Below are 19,493 nucleotides of genomic sequence, written 5' to 3' on the forward strand. Positions count from 1 at the left end.
GCTGCTTCGCGACTTAGATCCATGTGTATATGATGTTATGTGTAAAATGTTCACTATCATGAATACGATTGACATAATGTATCCCAATCTTAATGTAATAGGAAAAGTGGGAAATAAAATTTGAAGTACGGAATGGTGTAGGAGACAATATCCATAGAGAAACTGCAGATTACTTAATAGTTTGTTATTGAAACTCTCTTGTGCAATGTATTTTTCGCTTATCATACACATGATTTATTCGGGCTCTCTCCTGGAAATCTAGTCAACTTTTTCAAACAATTCTTTGTTCATGTGGGAGTCTATAGTGTCTGTATGACAATAGGCAGTGTAATAGAAACTTCTAGCAACACTGAAAAAGCTTTGCTTGGTAGCAGAAGGCAAATCTTCCAACGTTTTTGTGAAAACTAATTTCACTAGTTCTTGCATGCCTGCTTCTATTTGGAAAGTTGTCCCAGTTACCAGTCGGCTTGTAGACCCTTGTGCATCATACACCTGCTTGGATGTGGATGTATTATCTTAGTATAATTGCTTGGAGGGAAAACTCCAAAAATTTCAAGTGTAAAAGGTAACTTTTCCTCTAACCTTTACATTCTGGAATACGCGAAGCTGGTGGCAGACTTTGCTTGTTGCCTCCAAGAGCTGCTGATATTTTGGATGGGAAAATGATGATTCATCCAATCCGGAGCTCAAATGAGTCGTGTGCAGGAGAAGCCGTGCTTCTGCTTCCCCCAGGTCACCTCCTTCTTCCCATGTCTTCAGCCATTTTTTCCACTGAATATATCATGTAGGGTACACGAGTCTGCTGAGTTGTAATCTTATGTTTGTATAGAACGTAATCTTGAATTAGTATGAGAGTTCTAGAGTTACCGCATTAGACAACTGCTCATATGTGCCTCTGCCTTCTGCCACCAGGGTTACATTGTTGATCAAAACTTCAACCAATCTGTTTACCTGTTTATGTCTGGTAATTGATATACATATGCAGATATGGGCATTTTCTTTCATTAGAAGCATTCTTGAAAGTTTACTTATACATTTATTAGAAATAAGTTGAGAGAGGTTACATTGTTGATCAAAACTTCAACCAATCTGTTTACCGGTTTATGTCTGGTAATTGATATACATATGCAGATATGGGCATTTTCTTTCATTAGAAGCATTCTTGAAAGTTTACTTATACATTTATTAGAAATAAGTTAAGAGACATGTTCCCACCTTCCTCCATTTTGGTTATTAATGATGCTTCCGTTTTCAAATTCATCAACAAACTCTCTCTTTTGTTCATCGGAGAGTTTTTGGTTGTTTCAACTAAAATTGTTGTTATAGCCCAAGCTAGCCTCTCACTTGATTTTTCCAGCTCAAATGCAGTTGAGGCTGCTATGTAGTAAGCTTGGAGAAGGCTTCTTTCGCTCAACCCAAACTCCCCTAGGTTGCAATCTCTATACCATCTACAACCACATCAAAGAAAGATTTATGTATTTATTACATTTTGATTATCCCAAAATGTTTTCTTACGTTTGCATGCTATTCCACTCCAACTGATGCACATACTGACAATGTTTGTAATCTAATTTTGCCAGCTCAAGGTATGTGTTGGAGTTCACATATAACATCCTGTGAATGAATAACAAGATGGTTAGTATCCCATGACTTGGACCGAGTTAGGTTGACCTTGCCATTTTTATTGCTTATGCCCCGAAAGACCCCGAATTTTGAAATGTTTATACCTCCCCCAAAATAACCTGATATATATTGAACCCATCCCGAAAAAGGTCGATACATATTTACTAGGATTGCAAATGAAATGATAGAGAATAAATTAATTACCTGTACAAAGTTTTCCCAATCCAAACATCATAATCACCCCCATATTGTTCTAAGAAGAATCGTGCTTCCAGCCGTGGCAGACTAGCGTAGAATGGGACATCCAATGCATATGCCACCTATTAGAATTATAGATAGTACTAATTTCTTATGCAAAACAACTTTAATTAGGGAAGGACTGCTAGATGAACTGATAAAATAGAACATAATTCAAATAGAATCTGGAGCATCCGTAGACCACCTCACCGGGAAGGTCTTTGGTAATGATCCACTTGTCTACTATTGAGTTAGTAGGTCTTTTTTGATGCAGTAAGTTAGCTGTGAAGTTTCTGGCATCAAGAAGTATGTGTTCTTGAGGGAACATAAGTTGAGAAGCTCTATACAAATTGTACAATCCCGTAACAGCATGGGTCATATCTCCTGGTAAGCTGTAGAATTCTCCAGCTTCCTCGAATGGTTTGAAAGCATCTGTTTGGATAAAAGGGAAAAAGAGAGCTGTGAGTGAAATAAAATGTTGGTATACTTTGTTGTTCGAGTTTGGGGGAGGGGTTAGCAGTGAACATTTTGTGTACCTATAGAAACATTGAAACCGTACAGCCTTAACAGCCTGAATCCCATTGAAATTCCTTCTGTCCAGTATCTGTAGCATCTCATACATATCAAATAACTAGATATAGTGTATACCAAATTGGTGAAATATCAATCAAATCATTTTTAAAACAATTATGGGGCTTATATTCGTTAATCTATATTAGTGCTCTAACTAGTACCTGTAAACATAGTCAAGGCATTCTTCAATTTCAACCTGAAAAAATCGAGAAATTCCTAATCTCCGCAAGCGATCCACAGACCATAGATGCTCAAACATGTCGACAGGGCATTATTTGTAAGTAGGTTTTCAATGTTGCGAAAAAAGAAGAGAGAAGCATACTTGTACCTCTGCCATTGAATATCTTGACAGTCTTGAGCAGAAACTCAAGGCATAACTCGTATTTGGTATGTTGGAGAGCGTAGGTAGTGATTGCCGGCGGGCGAAAGAAACGCACCCTGGCTTCGCAAATCCAATAGTTTGTCCCAGTTAAGGCTGAAGAGCAGTGTTGTTTGCGATCACCCCACTATCCATCATCCAACTGGTTGTTAGAAATCCAGTCTAGGCTCGTTCGAAACTGTGGCCTTCCACGAGCGCTACCCATGCTGTGTCGTATGGTGACACACACACAGTTATCTCGCCATCGTCCATGTCTTGGAACATCAAACCAATCATTTCAATCAACCGTATCTTCTCCGATTCTATCTTCTTTTGATACATATATTTGGTGTCAGAACCAAAAACGAATTCAGAATCAAACCTCGATATAGGACAAATGAATATTTTGTTCAAATCAGGATTACTACAAGATATAGGACAACGCTTGTGGTAACTTGGAATCTATTTCGTCAGTCTTGAACAAATGAATATTTTGTTGACTAGTAGTATGTTGTTAGTTGGATCGGGTCTTATTAGATCGAGCGACTCAATGAACAAATGGAGATTTATTTTGAGAGTAATTAATGTTTCTTACACATAGTTCCGGGGTGCTGTTAGCTTGATAACTTTCTTAAATTGGTAACTGACAACTATCTCAACAACCTACACGAAGATATTTGTATGTTAACTAATATAGTTATTTAGTTAACATACATGTCTTCTGTTGACATCAATATTTATATGAACAGAAGACATAGCTAAGGGATATTATCAAGATAGGGCCCGATGTAGATTAATGTCCTAGTTGTGGAACAAAATGACTTTGGTTCCATGTGTTTGATAAACTAGGTAAATAATTCTATATCAGCCACCCATATTTGATAGGAAATTTTCATATTAAGATAATAATATATATTTACATATTTGTCCTTCTGAATGTTTATAATCCCCAACTGACTCTGAGTAATGCATACCCACGCCCACAGATTAAAGTCAGTTGTCTCATTGTAGAGCTTCTTGGCAATGGCGGTCTTGTGTGACCCTCCCATTCCCCAGACTGATATAATTCAATCCTCTATATCTTTCCCTAGGTAATGAACAAGCTACTCTACCTCATCCTCCATGCCTAGGAATCAATCTGCCATCTCCAAATTGGGGAAAGTCTTCTTGGACATCTTGTTTCCAGCCGAGCTTTCCCCTTCTCTATTTGGATTGATGATTATGCTTCTTTTTATGATGTTTCCTCTCCAGATTCGATGTAATTTGTGAAATCTCGGAGCCTAATTGATGGAGTGAGCTGCAATCTGTCAAAATGCAGGAATATTTGTGAATGAACTGTGTGAGGCCTCTTCTCCTTGAAGAGACTTGATAAGCTGCGTATATTTCAATGGCGGATTCGGATCTGTAGATGAGATCTCTGATCTCTGAGATCCAATTGGAGATTGTTCTGTTTTTATGTCGTCTTTTGTCAGCATCTAGGAGGAAACACTTCATCTCTTTGAGCTGCCTCTCGAGCTCCTTGACTTGATCGACCGCACCAGCTAAAGAAACTTTCGTAGTTGCTGGTATGATTTTCTTGGAGAAGAGTTGGGGATGAAAGAAGGTTGAATGACAAAGGGTATGAAAGGTATAGTTTTCTATTTCTAGGTACACAATACAAGTCGGGATTGCTATCCCACAAAAATTGTAAGATACAAACCCACACATTTCCAGCCTATTTCAGCGGGCCTAGATAGGCCATATCAATAAACAAGGGATGGTGTGGTGGGCTAAATAGGTTATCAAACAGATGGAAATATGGAGATACATATTTATTTCTAGGCATTACTTAGTTATCAAACGAGACCTAAATGTCTTTGTGTTGACATATATAACATAAGTTGTTGAAATAGTTGTTAGTTTATAAATTTTAAAAAGTTATCAATCGATCATATCCCTATAGTTCTTCCTGAATTATGATGAAACACTGTTGAATTTGTATGGTTATTTCCCTACAACTAGTAAATTGAGGTTCTAGTTATTCATTGAGTGAGCACGAGTGTGTGTGTATGTATTATAACTAAAAATACATAATTACCAAAACACAATAAGAAATATTCGAAATATGGTTAATTATGTGATAGCACTATGAGATTTGTGAGGCCATCTCTAACCATTTATACTAAACTCATCCATTTTTGAGTATATGTCATACCAATAACTAGTTTTACTCACCATTTACACCATATTCAAATTTTACATAAATTTTGAGTATTTCTCTCATAAAATTTTTGCAGTAACACAATATTTGGTGCTAGGCCATCTCCAATCACGCACCAAAGCTCATTTTTTGTGTAGACAATTTTTCCTACCATACACTAAACTCAAATCCATTTTTGGAGTTTTCAATGGAATAACACCAAATATGGTGTTTACTACAAAATTTTTATGAGACAAATACTCAAAAATGATGTAAAACTTAAATCTAATGCAAATGGTTGGGGTAAAATTTGTAGTTTTCAAATATAAGGTGAGCTTATACACCACAAAAAGAAATTATAAAGCTCACCAGATTAATTGGAGTTTGACCGTCCGAATTTCTTGATGCTGCTAATTGACATCTGCAAATTCCCTCTGCGTATTTTATGCTTCCTGTGGACGCGCGTTCGGTTTAATAGAAAAAATAGTATTTCCTTTGTTTCAACTAAGTTGAGTTGTATTATTTTTTGTGTTTAAAGCTTTAGGATGTTTTTTAGGAAAAAGAAAATAGTTTGTTTTAATCTCTTTGTATAAGGATTGACCTTATTACCATTTTCAACTTATTCAATAATGCTTCAATAAAGAATAAACTAATTCATTTTCAATTTATTTAATATTTTTTTAGTTAAAAATATAATTCACTTGACATTATATAAAACATTAATATTCACAACACACACACATTAATATTAAAAGACATTGCATAAATATAATTTAATCCCTTTATATAAGGATTGACATTATTACCAAAACTAATAGGAGAATTGGAATTAATACCCTAGAAAGTTACTAAGTAAATGTTTACAATGCAAAGAATAAAAGACAGTATTGTGAGTACAAGAAGTTGGATAAAAATATAAATAAAAAATGGTTATATTAAGTGTGAAATTTTACCATAACATCGGCTACTAGGCTTTGGTTTGATTTGCTTAATGGGTGCGGGATAAAGAGCTTGTGTTGTCAAATTTTGGTGAAAAGGAATGCGAGAGAGAGGGAGAAATACGGCAGTGATGATGGCAAATGACATGTTTGCTTCAATGCTCACTATTTTTTCACACTGATTTAGAGATGAGATGGCTTGGCTTATTTATAGGTGATTTGGGTGGGATATTACTTGCTATTTGAGGAAATTGAGTATTTCATTTTTTAATCAATTTTTGCCTTTGAACACATGGTATTTTAAACGAATAGATATGCATTATATTTATTTTTTGATGATCTAAATATTCTTCCTCGATTGAGCTTTTATTCGAGAATCAAACAACAAACCTATTCATCGACAAACTTTGAGACGATGCATCAAAAACAGTGTCCATTTCGGCAACAAATTACAGACGAATGATGTCGTTAGGAATCGTCTTTGGCATTTACCAATAGACAATGTGGTCGTCATTACTACATCGGTTGTTTGAACTAATAGTAGTACTTGATATCAAACTATTGTTATTGTGACTTTGTTGATTATTATTGTTGCTTGTTTTCCTCTTATTGTTGTCAAAACTAGGTTATAAACACCTATCAGTTGGTAAACATGCGTAACAGACATCTCAAGATGGTCCTCCGATAAACTCAATTCATCGGTAAATTTTTATGGACGATGCTTTTTATGTCACTGTGCTATCCAACTCAAATATGTTGGTATTTGGTAAAATACATTACTAACAGAATTTTTAGGCTTACTAAAGGAAAATCAGTTGGTAATCTTTGCTCTATAATAGTTTGTCATTAAGAAATAAATATATTACTCCCTCCAAGATTTCTGGCCAAAAGCTAGTGACTTGACATGATGCGGTTGGGCTGACAATGAGACAAGATCGACAAGCTAATATGCAAGGGGAATTTAGCTACACAAGCTCACTAGTATATTGCCACATTAGAACATTATTTCATTAGGACATTCACTTAAATTTTGAACTACATTCACTTAAATGAAAAGGTCAATGAGACTAGGGTGTTGTGACTTGTGAGTGACTGAGAGAATAAAGAGAAGTATTGGTAGAACGATAGGGATTCTTAAACAAAGACTCTGGGGACAATGTCTGCTTGTTTGATGGAAACTAAAAATGTTAGGTATTAGGGAAAATGATTTCTGTCAATTTTATTTTTCCATGGTCTGAATTGCAAAGATTCTAGAAATTCTACTACTCATTTGGTTTTAATACGATACAAAGGATGATAATATAATTAATTTATAGTATTTTCTCTGTCCCTATCGAGTCAAAAATTTTGGGGGCAAGATTAAAAAAAATTGTGTTGAAAAATAGAAGAGTGGAATAAAATATGAAATATAAAGAAAGAGTAAATGAGGTTATCGAATAAAGTAAGACCAATTAGATGTTTTGTTTTTTTGTCAAAAAATGAAATGACTCCACTTAGTTGGAATCCCTCAACCAAAAATATGATTTAACTTAGTTGGGATGAAGAAAGTAATAAACAAGTACCAAACGTATAGATTATCACATCATCCGTTCTCTAATGCACAATACTAATTACGATTATGATAATTTTAGTATATTTATTATTTTAGTACTTAAAAATTTTTACTTCCTCCATCCATCAAGAATATGCACTATTTCCTTTTTAGTCCGTCCCACAAGAATATGCACTTTCTAATTTTGGAAAGTTTTTTTTTCTCTCTAATGAGGTGGGACTCATTCTCCACTAACAATACTTTGTTTACTTTTTCTCTCTATCTGTCTCTTACTTCACCAATTTTACATTAAAACTCGTGTAAACCCCAAAGTACATATTCTTTGGGGACGGAGGGAGTATTATTTACAAAATTCTATTACATCTGTTCACAAGAAATAGACTAATTTTACCATTTTTGCACCAAAATTAGATATGAAAGCATGTTAACAAATACTAACCTACAATCATTATAAATATAGATACAACAATCCACTAACACTACTTATACCACCTTTTTCCTCATTCTCTTACTTTACTAAATACACATTAAAACTCATTCCATTTACAACTTTGTCTATTTTTCATGGACGGATGTAGTAATAAATTACAAATATATACAAAATACATCAAAAAATGTTATATAAAATACTACTGAGTGTATTTAATTAAAATAGCAAAGTGTGTAAATAAGCTACAAATAATCTTTAAATATTCAATAAAAACAAAATATAAAAGTTAGACATGGAGCACATAAATTAAAGTAACATTATCTTAATAATTCTATTAAAATATACTCTCTCAATTCCATCATAGTTGAGTTATTTTACCATTTCAAAAATTCCTTCATAATTATGTCATTTCTCTATATGGCTGTTTGATTGCTTGGTTTCTTTGGACGGAGAGGAACGGCTGCAAGCATGGCGGTCGTCCTTTTCGTCACTCTCATGTTATTTAGCAGGTCACTCACCACCTGCACGTGCTTGTCTTGGCCGGCAAGATCACCCCGACCCACTGGAGGGGATGCTCGCCGTCGGTTGATTTCATGCCTTTCTCCCCCATACAGCGTGTTCTGCGGTCACTCATAGTCCTATAGCATCCCCTGATGCCCCTCGGGTGAAGCTAAACACTGACGATGCCTTCTTACATCAACAATGGAGGCGGGGGAGGGAGGATTGGTTCGAGGCTCTGATGGAGGACTTTTGCGTGCCTTCTGTGCTCCAATAGCCGCATCATCGAGCTTTAAGGCGGAGCTGTTGGCTCTGATTCGGGGGTTCGAGATGGCTATGGAGCTTTCGACACACATCTGGATTGAGCTTGACTCAGCGGCTCTGGTTACATTGTTGTCATCTAGACAGCTTGGCGCTGCGGATTTCAGACATCACATGGCTTTGATCCGGAGTATGACTTCTCAGCGACATGTTCGGTTCTCACACATCTACAGAGAAGGGAACCGAGCTGCTGAATTTCTTGCAGGTAGGGGGTTCAGACCCCTGCCCTTACTTACTATGATCAAATCTCTGCGCCTCGGTTCTGAAGGCGCTCGTTAGGATGGACCAGCTGGGATATCCTAACTTCCGTTTCCGACGTAGAGATGTGGGTTGATCCAGCTTCTTTGGTGGCTGGTTTTGATAATTTTTCGTTTCTCCCTCGTATATATATAGTCAGTTTTTTTTCCACTTGATAGTACGGAGGATCTCGACTTGTGGGACCTCTACTTGACTTCTTCATGTTCTTGTTTAGATCCTAGTCACTTTTGGGCTAAGATCATGTTGTTAGAACATTTTATCTTGATATTATTTACGGGTTGGAGGTCTGCCTAAACCTCCCGCCCACAAAGGGCGTTTTTTATTATTATAATAATAATAATAATAATAATAATAATAATAACAATAATAATAATAATAATAATAATAATAATAATAATAATAATAATAATAATAATAATAATAATAATAATAATAATGAACTCACTTCATTCTCTCCACTTTATTCATTTTTCTACTTTTTCATCTCTCTTACTTTTCACTCCCCCCATTTAACACAATAAATATTTTTTTTGTTAAACTTCGTGCCAAAAAGAAATGCCTCAACTATGGCGGAACGGAGGGAGTATTTTTCTTTAATGCCTAAACATTTTTTCATTTTGAATAGAATATACTCCCTCCGTCCCATTACAAGTGATGGATTTCTTTTGGACACGAGAATTAAGAAAATGATATGTATTTAGTTAAAGTGGAGAGAGTAAAGTACGAGAGAGAAAAAATAAGAGAGATATAGAGAGAATAAAGTAAGAAAGAGAGAATAAAGTAAGAGATAGTTGATGTTTTGTTTTTAGCTAAAAAAGGAAATTGATCACTTGTGGTGGGACAACTCAAAATGGAAAATTAATCACTTGTGGTGGGACGGAGGGAGTATGTAATGTTAAGAGAGTAACTACTTCTAAAATCCTCTTATTCAATATATAATCCGTTCGTCCCAAGGTAGTTGATTCGTTCTTCTATTGCACTCGTTTTGAGAAAATGGTACTAATAAATAGTTAATGTCGAGAGAGAATAATGTAAGAGAGTGAGTAATGTAAATAAGAGTTACGCTACTTTCTTTGGACTTTAATTATTTATTAGGAGTATCATTTTTTAAGACGGGTGTAAAAAAAAACAACTCAATCAACTTGGGACGGAGGGAGTGTGAACAAAAGGCTAGCTCAGTAGAAACAAATAGAGGCATCGTGTATTGTGCCCCTATTTATATATGATTATAAATGCAATAAGTAGGCCCGCAGGGGCATAGCGCAGTTGGCAACGGAGGGGCAGATCTTGCTGCAATGAGCCGGAGTTCAAATCTCACTGTTATCGTGCAGTTACTTCCATCTCTCAGGCACAAGTGTGAGGCCTTGGGAGATGGGCTTCTGGCAGCCAGTGGGTTAAGGCCTCCCCTTTAACGGGCTACTGTGTACCCTGATTTACCCCCATAACTAGATTTAATAATTCCTTTAGATGTCATTAGGTTGTTATGACTCATTATCATATGATTATCCATACAAGATTAAAATGTGGGATTTTAGTTGGAGGGGTGACTATGAATCATTATCATATGATCATGATAAGTTATAGGAGTAATATTCAATCTCATAAATCAAACATAATACTTATTTAATTATGAGATATAATATTTCAAACTGAATTTGTGTTAAATGAAAATAAAAAAAAATAAAAAGAATGTGAAAATATAGTAATAATATTTTCAAAAAAAAATAGACACGAAAACAAATCTTAAAAAACTATCAGGTTGTGTAACAAATCATAAATTTGCTAATGAATCCAAAATCTTACTTCCACCATCAAGCTCAAAATGGCAACATTCTTGATTGGCACGATGTTTTAAGTGAAATAGTTGTTTGTGATAAAATAGAGTGTAAAAGTGGTTGAATATTTTAATGGGGAGAGAGGAGAGAGGGATTTAATCCAAAATATAGAAAATGAACATCTTGAATTGGACAAACAAAAAAGGAAAGGTGGAAATCTTGAATGAGACGAATGGAGCACTTTGTTAATAGAGATGGTCAAATGATTTCAATGATACATGGAACATGAAGGGGAGAGATGTCCATAAAAAGGAGAGAATTAGAGGAAATAAGAAGAGAAATTTGTGCATGGGAAGAGCTATTGCTCTCCAATAGTCTTCCCACAACTCTCCCAAAAATACCCCCTTCCACATCATTAAGTCCTCCCAAAAGTACCCACAGCCCTACAATGGCCTTCAGCCCTCCCATTTTAGTTCATTTTAATTTGTTGGTATTTCATCAAATATTTAAAACAATGATTGCGAAATTAATTGGACATAATAAGAAGGAAATACAATCATACTACAATAAAATTTTAAACAAAAATTGTAAATTACTAGAACGAGAAGTGTGAATAAAATGAAGTGCAACAACGTGAATATATAGAGTTCAAATTAAAAAAAATCAAAATCGAACGGCGGTCGAATTGCGCGCAATAGGCGCTGAGCCACCGACGAAGTCACGGCGCCCCTCCCCACCCCTTTTTTGGCACGGCGCGCGCAGTGGCACCGTCCCCGACCGTCGAGCCACACGGCGGTGGCACGGTTGGTGACACGGGCCATTGTGAATGCTCTTAGACGATTGCGCCAACTAGGGGAAGACCGAGTAACAACTTTTTGTTACAATAATGGGAGTTAACGAAATGTTAAACAAGCTAATGATATTTGAATTTTAATTGCATAATTGTAATAGGCGTAGTTTAAATAGGGAATAAGCCCTTCATTTGTAGCATGACATTTATCAATTTAAATAATATCTCTCTTTCTCCATCCCAATCATCGTCTTCTGCAAATAGAACAATTCAATTCAGTCGGATCTCGGTTGCCTTTCACGACGCCGACGACCCTAGTTTCGTACCATTGAGGCGAGATACAAGTCAAAAATTGATAGTGAGAAAAAGGAAAAGAAATCTACAACATAAATAAATAGAAGTGAGAGAGATAATGTACTTTCCCGTTTCTTATTACTATAATTTTAAAATCAGAGACAAAGAATACCTTAGTTGTACTAAGAAGTCACAATCTTGAAATGTTATGTTAACAAACTTTTTTACTTTTAGAGATTTAATTACTTTCCTTTATTATTCACCCATATGAAGAAATTTAATAATTGAGAAATAGATTCCTTTCCTGTACAAACAAATATATACCTTTAAGTAGAATAGTTAATACTCCTTCCATCCTTAAAAAAATAAGGATATTTGGGACAACATGGAAGTTAATGTATAATTGATAAAGTAAGAGAAATCAAAAGAATGGTTAAAATAGTTTTAGTGAATAGTAGGACTCACATTATAATTACTCCCTCCGTCTCATAATAGATGTCACATTTTCCTTTTAGTTTATCTCATAAAAGATATCACATTTCCTTTTATAGAAAAATCACTCTCTCACATTAATATAAATATAATATTTCTTCTCTCCACCTAACCCAAAAAATAATACTCCCTCCGTCCCGGGCTACTCGCTCATTTCCTTTTCGGCTCGGAGATTAAGGAATGAGTGTATAGGAAAGTCAAAAATGACGGCTGTAGGTGAAATTTTTTACTAAAAATGGAAAGAGTGCAAGTAACTTGGGACGCCCAAAAAGGAAATAAGTGCGAGTAGTGCGGGACGGAGGGAGTATTTCCTAAAACCACGTGTCATTCTCCAAGTATGTCATCTATTATGGGACGGAGGGAATAGTATTTAATGGTGGACACGAGTGATATAAATTGTAAATAAATTGATGTATATAGTTAATGAGTTTTGGAGAAGTTTATAAAGTTTCTATAAATGAAATGAGATATTTTTATAAGATTGACGAAAAAAGAAAGTGACCTTATTTTTATGGGACGAATGGAGTAGCGTTGAACGATTGAAACAAAGATTGTGTCGAACTTTATATATCCTTGTCAAAAAGTCAAAATCAATTTTTTCGTTTTGTTTTTAGAAGTGTTAAACTAAATATTTTTGTCTATCATTTTCGGCTATTTTAGCATAATAAAACAATAAAAATTCCTGAATCGTTGTTACAACATTTAAAAAGGTTATCACAATTATCTAAACTTAATTTTCCTAAAGAAACATATATTCTCCAATTAAAGTAAAAACTAAGGTGGAATTGCATGTTAATTAACATAAATTTTTATACTAATTTCAGTCAAAAGGACAAAGTTGATTCCAAAATCAAATTTTCGTGCGAAATATGTCAAATAGAAAAACAAATCCGTGTCATTTAACAACTACTATATACTCCATATTTTAAAATGAGTGAACTACGTATTTAGTTCCCGAATTATGTGTTAATAGTCCCTAAATTTTAAAAATATAATCATAAATCCCTTGATTTTGCTTTAATCACGCTGGTGGTCCTTTTTCACTGCTCATAATGATTTTGCCTAAATTTTGTAGTTGGAGGACATATTTTATAGTATAATATTTTCTCTAGTATTGGATTTGACATATTTTTTTTTTATAATTTAAATGTCTGAAATGATATTATGGTTTACTTTGTTGGCATTTGGTTAGTTAGACAAGATAATATGCAATTATGAGATTAGCTACAATATGATTAAATTAGTCAAAAGGTGAATATAAGATGGTTAGTTATGAGATAACGAAGGCGTCACGGGTGGATCTTTTGAGAAAAACACAACAGAACAAGAGATAAGATTGGTCATGATCTTTAATCACAAACAATCATGATAATTGAACTGCTCCATTTGTGTTCTTGCACAATTTTCTTATAATATATTTAGAGGATTCAAAAATTAATAAAGAGCCAAAACTGAAGAGAAAATAATCGATAGATAGTTGATAGTGAGGACAAAATTCTATAAATGGGTGATTCGGGAAAAATGCTTCCATAAATCGGTTGTTTTTTTATTATATCAATGGGTATTACGCATTCTTAGAATGTGTATCTCAATTGAAAATTTAAAACCGCAGCAAACACGAACGAAACTCTGACTCGCCATTTTTTACACACACACACACATACATCGGAGTTCGTGATACATTTGGCAAGCTAACTAGCCCTTCCCAACCCTCGTGGCTCGTGAACTAGCCTCCCTCCAACCGGATTCGGTCTCGTGAACTAGCCTTGGTCAAGCTCGTAGACCAACCACCCTCCGACGGGTTCGTCCCGTAGACCAGCGCTGTCCCGGACGGGTCAAGGCTCATCAGCTTGCCAAGCCCCAAGGCAACAAGCCTTGTAAAGGCCCACAGGGGAAATTAATCTCAGGTTACACCATCCAGGATTCGAACTTAAGACCTCTTGGATGGGTGGTATCCTTGCCTCCATTCTCAACCAGTTGAGCTAGGAGTCATGGATACTCTGACTCGCCATTATGAACCTCCACTGTTGTTCTGGACTCTTTTGCCGCCGCCGTCGTTCCCTCCCCTCACGATATGTATCTCTCTCTATCCCTGTTGCCTTTTGCCTAAGGTTTGTGCACTCTTCTGTACTCCATCCGTCCCACAATATGAGTCACTCTTATTGTGGGTAGGGGTTTTAAGAAAATATAAAGAATAGTGGGTTGGAAAAGTTAGTGGTGTATGATTGATAAGTCTCGTTTCATACTTTGGTTCGTGAGTGAATTTACGTGCTTGTTGAGTAGATAATCTTTGGGATATGTATCTCTCTCTATCCCTGTTGCCTTTTGCCCAAGGTTTGTACACTCTTTTGTACTCCATTCATCCCACAATAGGAGTCATTCTTATTGTAGGTAGGGTTTTAAGAAAATGTAAAGAATAGTGGGTTGGAAAAGTTAGTGGTGTATGATTGATAAGTTTCCTATACTTGCAACCGCATCACATAAATGAAAGCATAATCTCTGGGATTAATACCAACACCTTCCAACCCACGCAAATTGGATAATAATATTTTTCAAGCTCCTATGCATGATCGAGTGTTGGGGCATATAGAACGAATTGGATTCGGTGGCATGTACCACAGTGGAAAGCCGAAGATGTTGGACGCTTCACTTATTGGCGCATTGATTGAGAGGTGGCGTCCCGAGACACACACGTTTCACCTTCCAGTTGGTGAAGCTACAGTGATCCTTCAAGATATCGAGGCGCTTTAGGGTTTAAGGGTCGATGGTGAACCTGTAATCCTTCCACAAGTGAACCACCCGAGGCAGTATTGGGTGGATACGTGTTTGTCGTTTTAGGGTATAGAACCTAGTCAGGTTGAATTGAAGTTGGGAAAATTTTATGCCACTACACTGAAGGATGTCGTTAGCCGCCGTCTTGACGACGATCTACCTAAGCATCATTACATGCAGCATGCACGTATATTCGTGCTACTCCTATTAGGTTGTTTGATCATCTCAGACACTTCGGGGAGAAAAATTCCCTTCTACCACATTCTATTACTAGTTAACAAGAATCAGTGTTCACAACTTAGCTGGGGTGCAGCAGCGTTCGCCATTTTATATCACTACCTTTGTGAAGCTTCATGTCAAAAGAGGAAAGATATCGGTGGCACATTGGCCCTGCTACAGATGTGGGCATGGGAGATGATACCTAGTATTCGACCGAGGTGGTTGATAGGGTAGAGTATGATGGTATGACATCGTGTGCAATAATGTAAGTTAAACCTTTATTCTTTCTCATTAACTTATGTATATCGTGTGTTTACAGGGATTTCAATTGTTTCTTAATTCTAATAATACAAAATGAAACTCTAATTAAAATGTTTTAATCTTCCACAATTTGCCAAACAAAATTAATTTTTATAAGTTGATATATTCAATTAATTGGTCAATCAGTTGATATACTTAATTGAGAATTCTAACTCTTCGATTAAATCTCATCAAATTTTCTAATTAGTAGTAAATAAAGTTCACATACAAACCAACATCATAGAGTATTAATGTTCAGCTACAAACCAACATCAAATAGTAAAAATTGTCCTACTTGTCCAAAGTTCAAGTACAGTCCACCATCAAATAGTAAATAAAGTTCAACTACAAACCAGCATAAAATAGTAATAATGTTCAACAACAAACCACAATCAAACTACAAACAATCACACAATGCGCCCTGTTGTGCAGTTACGCCTGTCGTGCCCTACTTGCCCACAGTTCTTGCAACTCCTCTGTCGCCTTGGCTGATCATGTTCATTTTCATCCATCTGGTTCAGTATCCTTGGTCTTCTATATCGACCGCGAGAATAAAGAACAAGTTTCCCTATTAAACACTCCAATGTCCATGGTGGTACCTCCCTGGGTGTCTATCAGATATGATGCAAACGTTTCCATTGCCTTTCATTACATGAAGTTTGATTAACTTCATAAACCAATTCCAACTATCACTAGTCTCAATATCAACAATGGCGTAAGCAACAGATAAGCACTTCTTGTTTGCATCAAACCCAACAGCGCAAAGAAGTTTACCTTTGAGCCTTCCATGCAAATGAGTTCTGTAAACTATTAGCACTGGCTTGCAAAGCTAAAAAGCCTCCTCACACGGCCCGAATGCCCAAAATACATACTTGAACAACTTTCGTGTCTCGGTACTATGTCTTTCACCATGATGTCACTCAGCAATTGTTCCACGGGTGCACTTTTGTAACTCAATCATATAACTAGGCAAATCTTCGAATGATGACTCTCATCCACCAAAACAAGCTCTATAGCATTCCTCCGAGCATACCATGATTTCTTGTAGGATATTTCAACATGATACATTTGCTTCACATCCTCAATAATGGAGTTAGGGTACTCGGGGTCCTTTAGAATATGATGCTTAATGCACACAACCACCATTGCTGATGAAACTTTGGCGTGGTCCATGGAGTTAGGATTACCTACAAAAGTGTGTCTATCAACCCATTGTCTGATTTCCCATTTGTGGTCGTGCTTCCTCAGTGTAGCTCGGAGCTTCCAAATACAAACTGTCTGGTTCCGTCGTCACCCTCCCCCCTCTTTTGAATTTTTGCATGCCACATTCCACTTTGTTGGTTTACTTTCCACCACTTTATATTCTTTTGTGGATGATTCCAAATGCCACAAAGTAAAAGCAGTCTTCAATTGTAGTTTGGTATCAAATTTTGTTCCTAACCCAATCCGTGTAGGATTCTTCTCATCCTAAAACCAACTGCTTGATTTTGAATAATCATTGTTATTTCCGTAGTAATTACCTTATGTCGTCGGAAGAGTATGAAAGTAAGGTAACCATGGATGCTCATACTCCTGCTATTTTCGCTCTTCAGGGACTACTAGGACATACCCATGAGGCACATTCAATGTCTCACATCCGCGTAAACCTGGTCGTCCACCTGGGCGGCCAGTACTTATTGGTCGATTGCGATAACAACTACACTTCATCCACCTATAGGCCCGCCGGCTGTCGCTCGGCCCAGTGCTCACTGGCCAGAGCCACAGGGTGCGGGGACTGTTTCAACGGGCCTCGGCCCCTGGGTACAACAACAACACCTGCAGCCTCACCCCCGACAACCCCTTTACCCGCACTTCCAAGGGCAGGGAGCAGGCCGAGGACGTCGTCTCGGCCCGGTCAACCGACGGGTCAAACCCGGGCCATAACGTCACGGTCCCCAGATTTTTATTTGTTTACGGGCCGACTTTCCTGACCCAGGGCATGGCGGGATCGGCCTCGGTCGGGATGCCGTCGCTATTCTCCGCGGCGTTTAATTTTCGCCGCAAGTTCGCTATCTGTCTGTCCGAGTCAGTGACCTCGGACGACGTGATTTTGTTCGGCGACAGTCCGTACAACTTCATCCGCGGGGGCATCCCTGGCATACACGCCACTGTTCATGAACCCGGTAAGCACGGCGGGGGCGTTTTCCCAGGAGGAGGCCTCGACCGAGTACTTCATCAATATCAGATCCAAATTGACGCTCCTCGAGATCAACGCCGAGGGGAATGGAGGGGCCAAGATAAGGACAGTCAACCAGTACACTCTGCTCGAGACCTCGATCTACAGAGCAGTAGTGGACGCTTTCTCCAGAGCCACTGCTGGGATCGGAGGGTTTATTCTGCGACCTTGATTATTCTTGGGTTTATTCCTTTCATGAATTGCTTGATCACCACTTGATTGTGTAGGATTAATTAGATTAATCGGGAGAAGAAATAATTAATCTAGAAATAAGAATAATTGGCACCTTAATATAATAGAACTCGGGAGAGTTGGGGTTTTGAGTGAGGTCTTTGATCTTATCGTGCTTTTGGGAGTTTGGGGTTTAGGATTAGAAGGGGACTTCAATTCTAGAACCTATTCTACAGGTTTCTCATCTCGGGAGGGGGTTTAATCTATAATTGCTAACGACTTAATAACTCTAGGGATACCAAAAGTTAAGGCAAATAGATTGGATAAGAGCTTGGAATTGTACAATCGAATCCTTGAGTTCTACAATTTTCTCCATATTATCTTTTCACATCCTGTTTACTTGTTCTTATTTGTTTACTTACTTATTATATGCTTTTATTAGTGTTAAAACAAATTAAACGTTTCCCTATTGTCTAGATAGTAGTTAACATTTGTTCGTGGTAGTTAAGTTGGTACAAATTTGTCTCTGTGGAATACGATACTCTTGCTTGTTAATTACTACACTAGCTCCATACACTTCCTGGTATTACTTGTGTTAAAATAAGTTGAGTCAGCTAGTCTTGCTTGTATCAAAATAGTAGCAACACAAATTTTGTTTTTGTTGCTTGAATTAAGCACGTGTAAGGTTGTTCATCTTTGTGTAACCTGAGTGAAAATGAAATGGATGTTATTTCTAATGCGTGAGAAATAGTCTGTAGTATCTCTGTTCGTGAAAAATAGATCCAAAAATTGGATTAAGTAAGGGAAAAAAGATGAATAAGGTATGAGAGAATTTTCTATTTTTGAAATTAGACTTTTTTTGTATGAATTTTAAATGAGAAAATTAGACTATTTTTTAAAGATCGAATGAAATATATAGAGTAAATATAATTATAATGAAAAGGCACAACTAATGTTAGCTTCTTTTTAAGTGAAAATACCATCCCCTAGGTAATTGAGGAGTTTCTTATTGGCACTAAATAAAAAGAGAGTGCTTAGTTAGTTCATTGGAGTGAGAATAAAGTCTAATGAAATAAAGAAAAGAATACAGTAGGACAGTAGGAGAAAATAACATATGTAATTGGAGTGAAAGAAAGTAAAAGAGAGAATAAAGTAAGAGAAATTAATTGTGTTAGTTTTTTATGTAAAATAAAATGACTCAATTATAGTCAGACAAATAAACAAGAGTACTCTCTCGTACCTTAAAAATATGAACTATTTTCATTTTAGTATGTCCCTTAAAATTATGAACTTTCTATTTTAGAAATCAATTGTCTTTTTTAATAGGGTGAGATCCATCCTCCACTAATTATATTTCAATAATTTTTCATTTTATATATTTTTCTTTTACTTTATCAATTGCGTATTAAAACATTTCCTCTTTAAAGGTTAACATATTTTCAAGGGACAAATAGAGTATTATAAATAAATGCTAAATCAAGTTGTGTTATAGGTTTAG

The 19,493-nt window shown here is 36.4% G+C and overlaps 1 protein-coding gene, 1 long non-coding RNA gene and 2 pseudogenes across 2 annotated transcripts; 3 read left to right on the top strand and 1 right to left on the bottom strand.

The window, feature by feature from the left end:
- Window positions 1-20: 20 nt before the first annotated feature.
- LOC121743788 lies at window positions 21-3,784 on the bottom strand (annotated as a pseudogene).
- On the top strand, window positions 625-4,722 carry LOC121743791. Its single transcript, XR_006038327.1, has 2 exons — window positions 625-732; window positions 3,778-4,722. It is a non-coding gene; the product is annotated as an uncharacterized LOC121743791 (long non-coding RNA).
- A 3,870-nt stretch (window positions 4,723-8,592) lies between these two features.
- Window positions 8,593-8,988, top strand: LOC121745971. The gene has a single exon (XM_042139920.1). The coding sequence runs from the start codon at window positions 8,593-8,595 to the stop codon at window positions 8,986-8,988; it is 396 nt and encodes a 131-aa protein (XP_041995854.1).
- Window positions 8,989-17,165: 8,177 nt separating this feature from the next.
- Window positions 17,166-17,996, top strand: LOC121745972 (annotated as a pseudogene).
- The last annotated feature ends 1,497 nt before the right edge of the window (window positions 17,997-19,493 follow it).

Source organism: Salvia splendens, chromosome 8 (genome assembly GCF_004379255.2).
Source record: "Salvia splendens isolate huo1 chromosome 8, SspV2, whole genome shotgun sequence".
Lineage (NCBI taxonomy): Eukaryota > Viridiplantae > Streptophyta > Magnoliopsida > Lamiales > Lamiaceae > Salvia > Salvia splendens.

What these genes read in the sequence shown, in the direction of transcription:
- LOC121745971 (XM_042139920.1), top strand. Translation starts at nt 8,593, where the DNA reads ATGGAGGCGGGGGAGGGAGGATTGGTTCGAGGCTCTGATGGAGGACTT.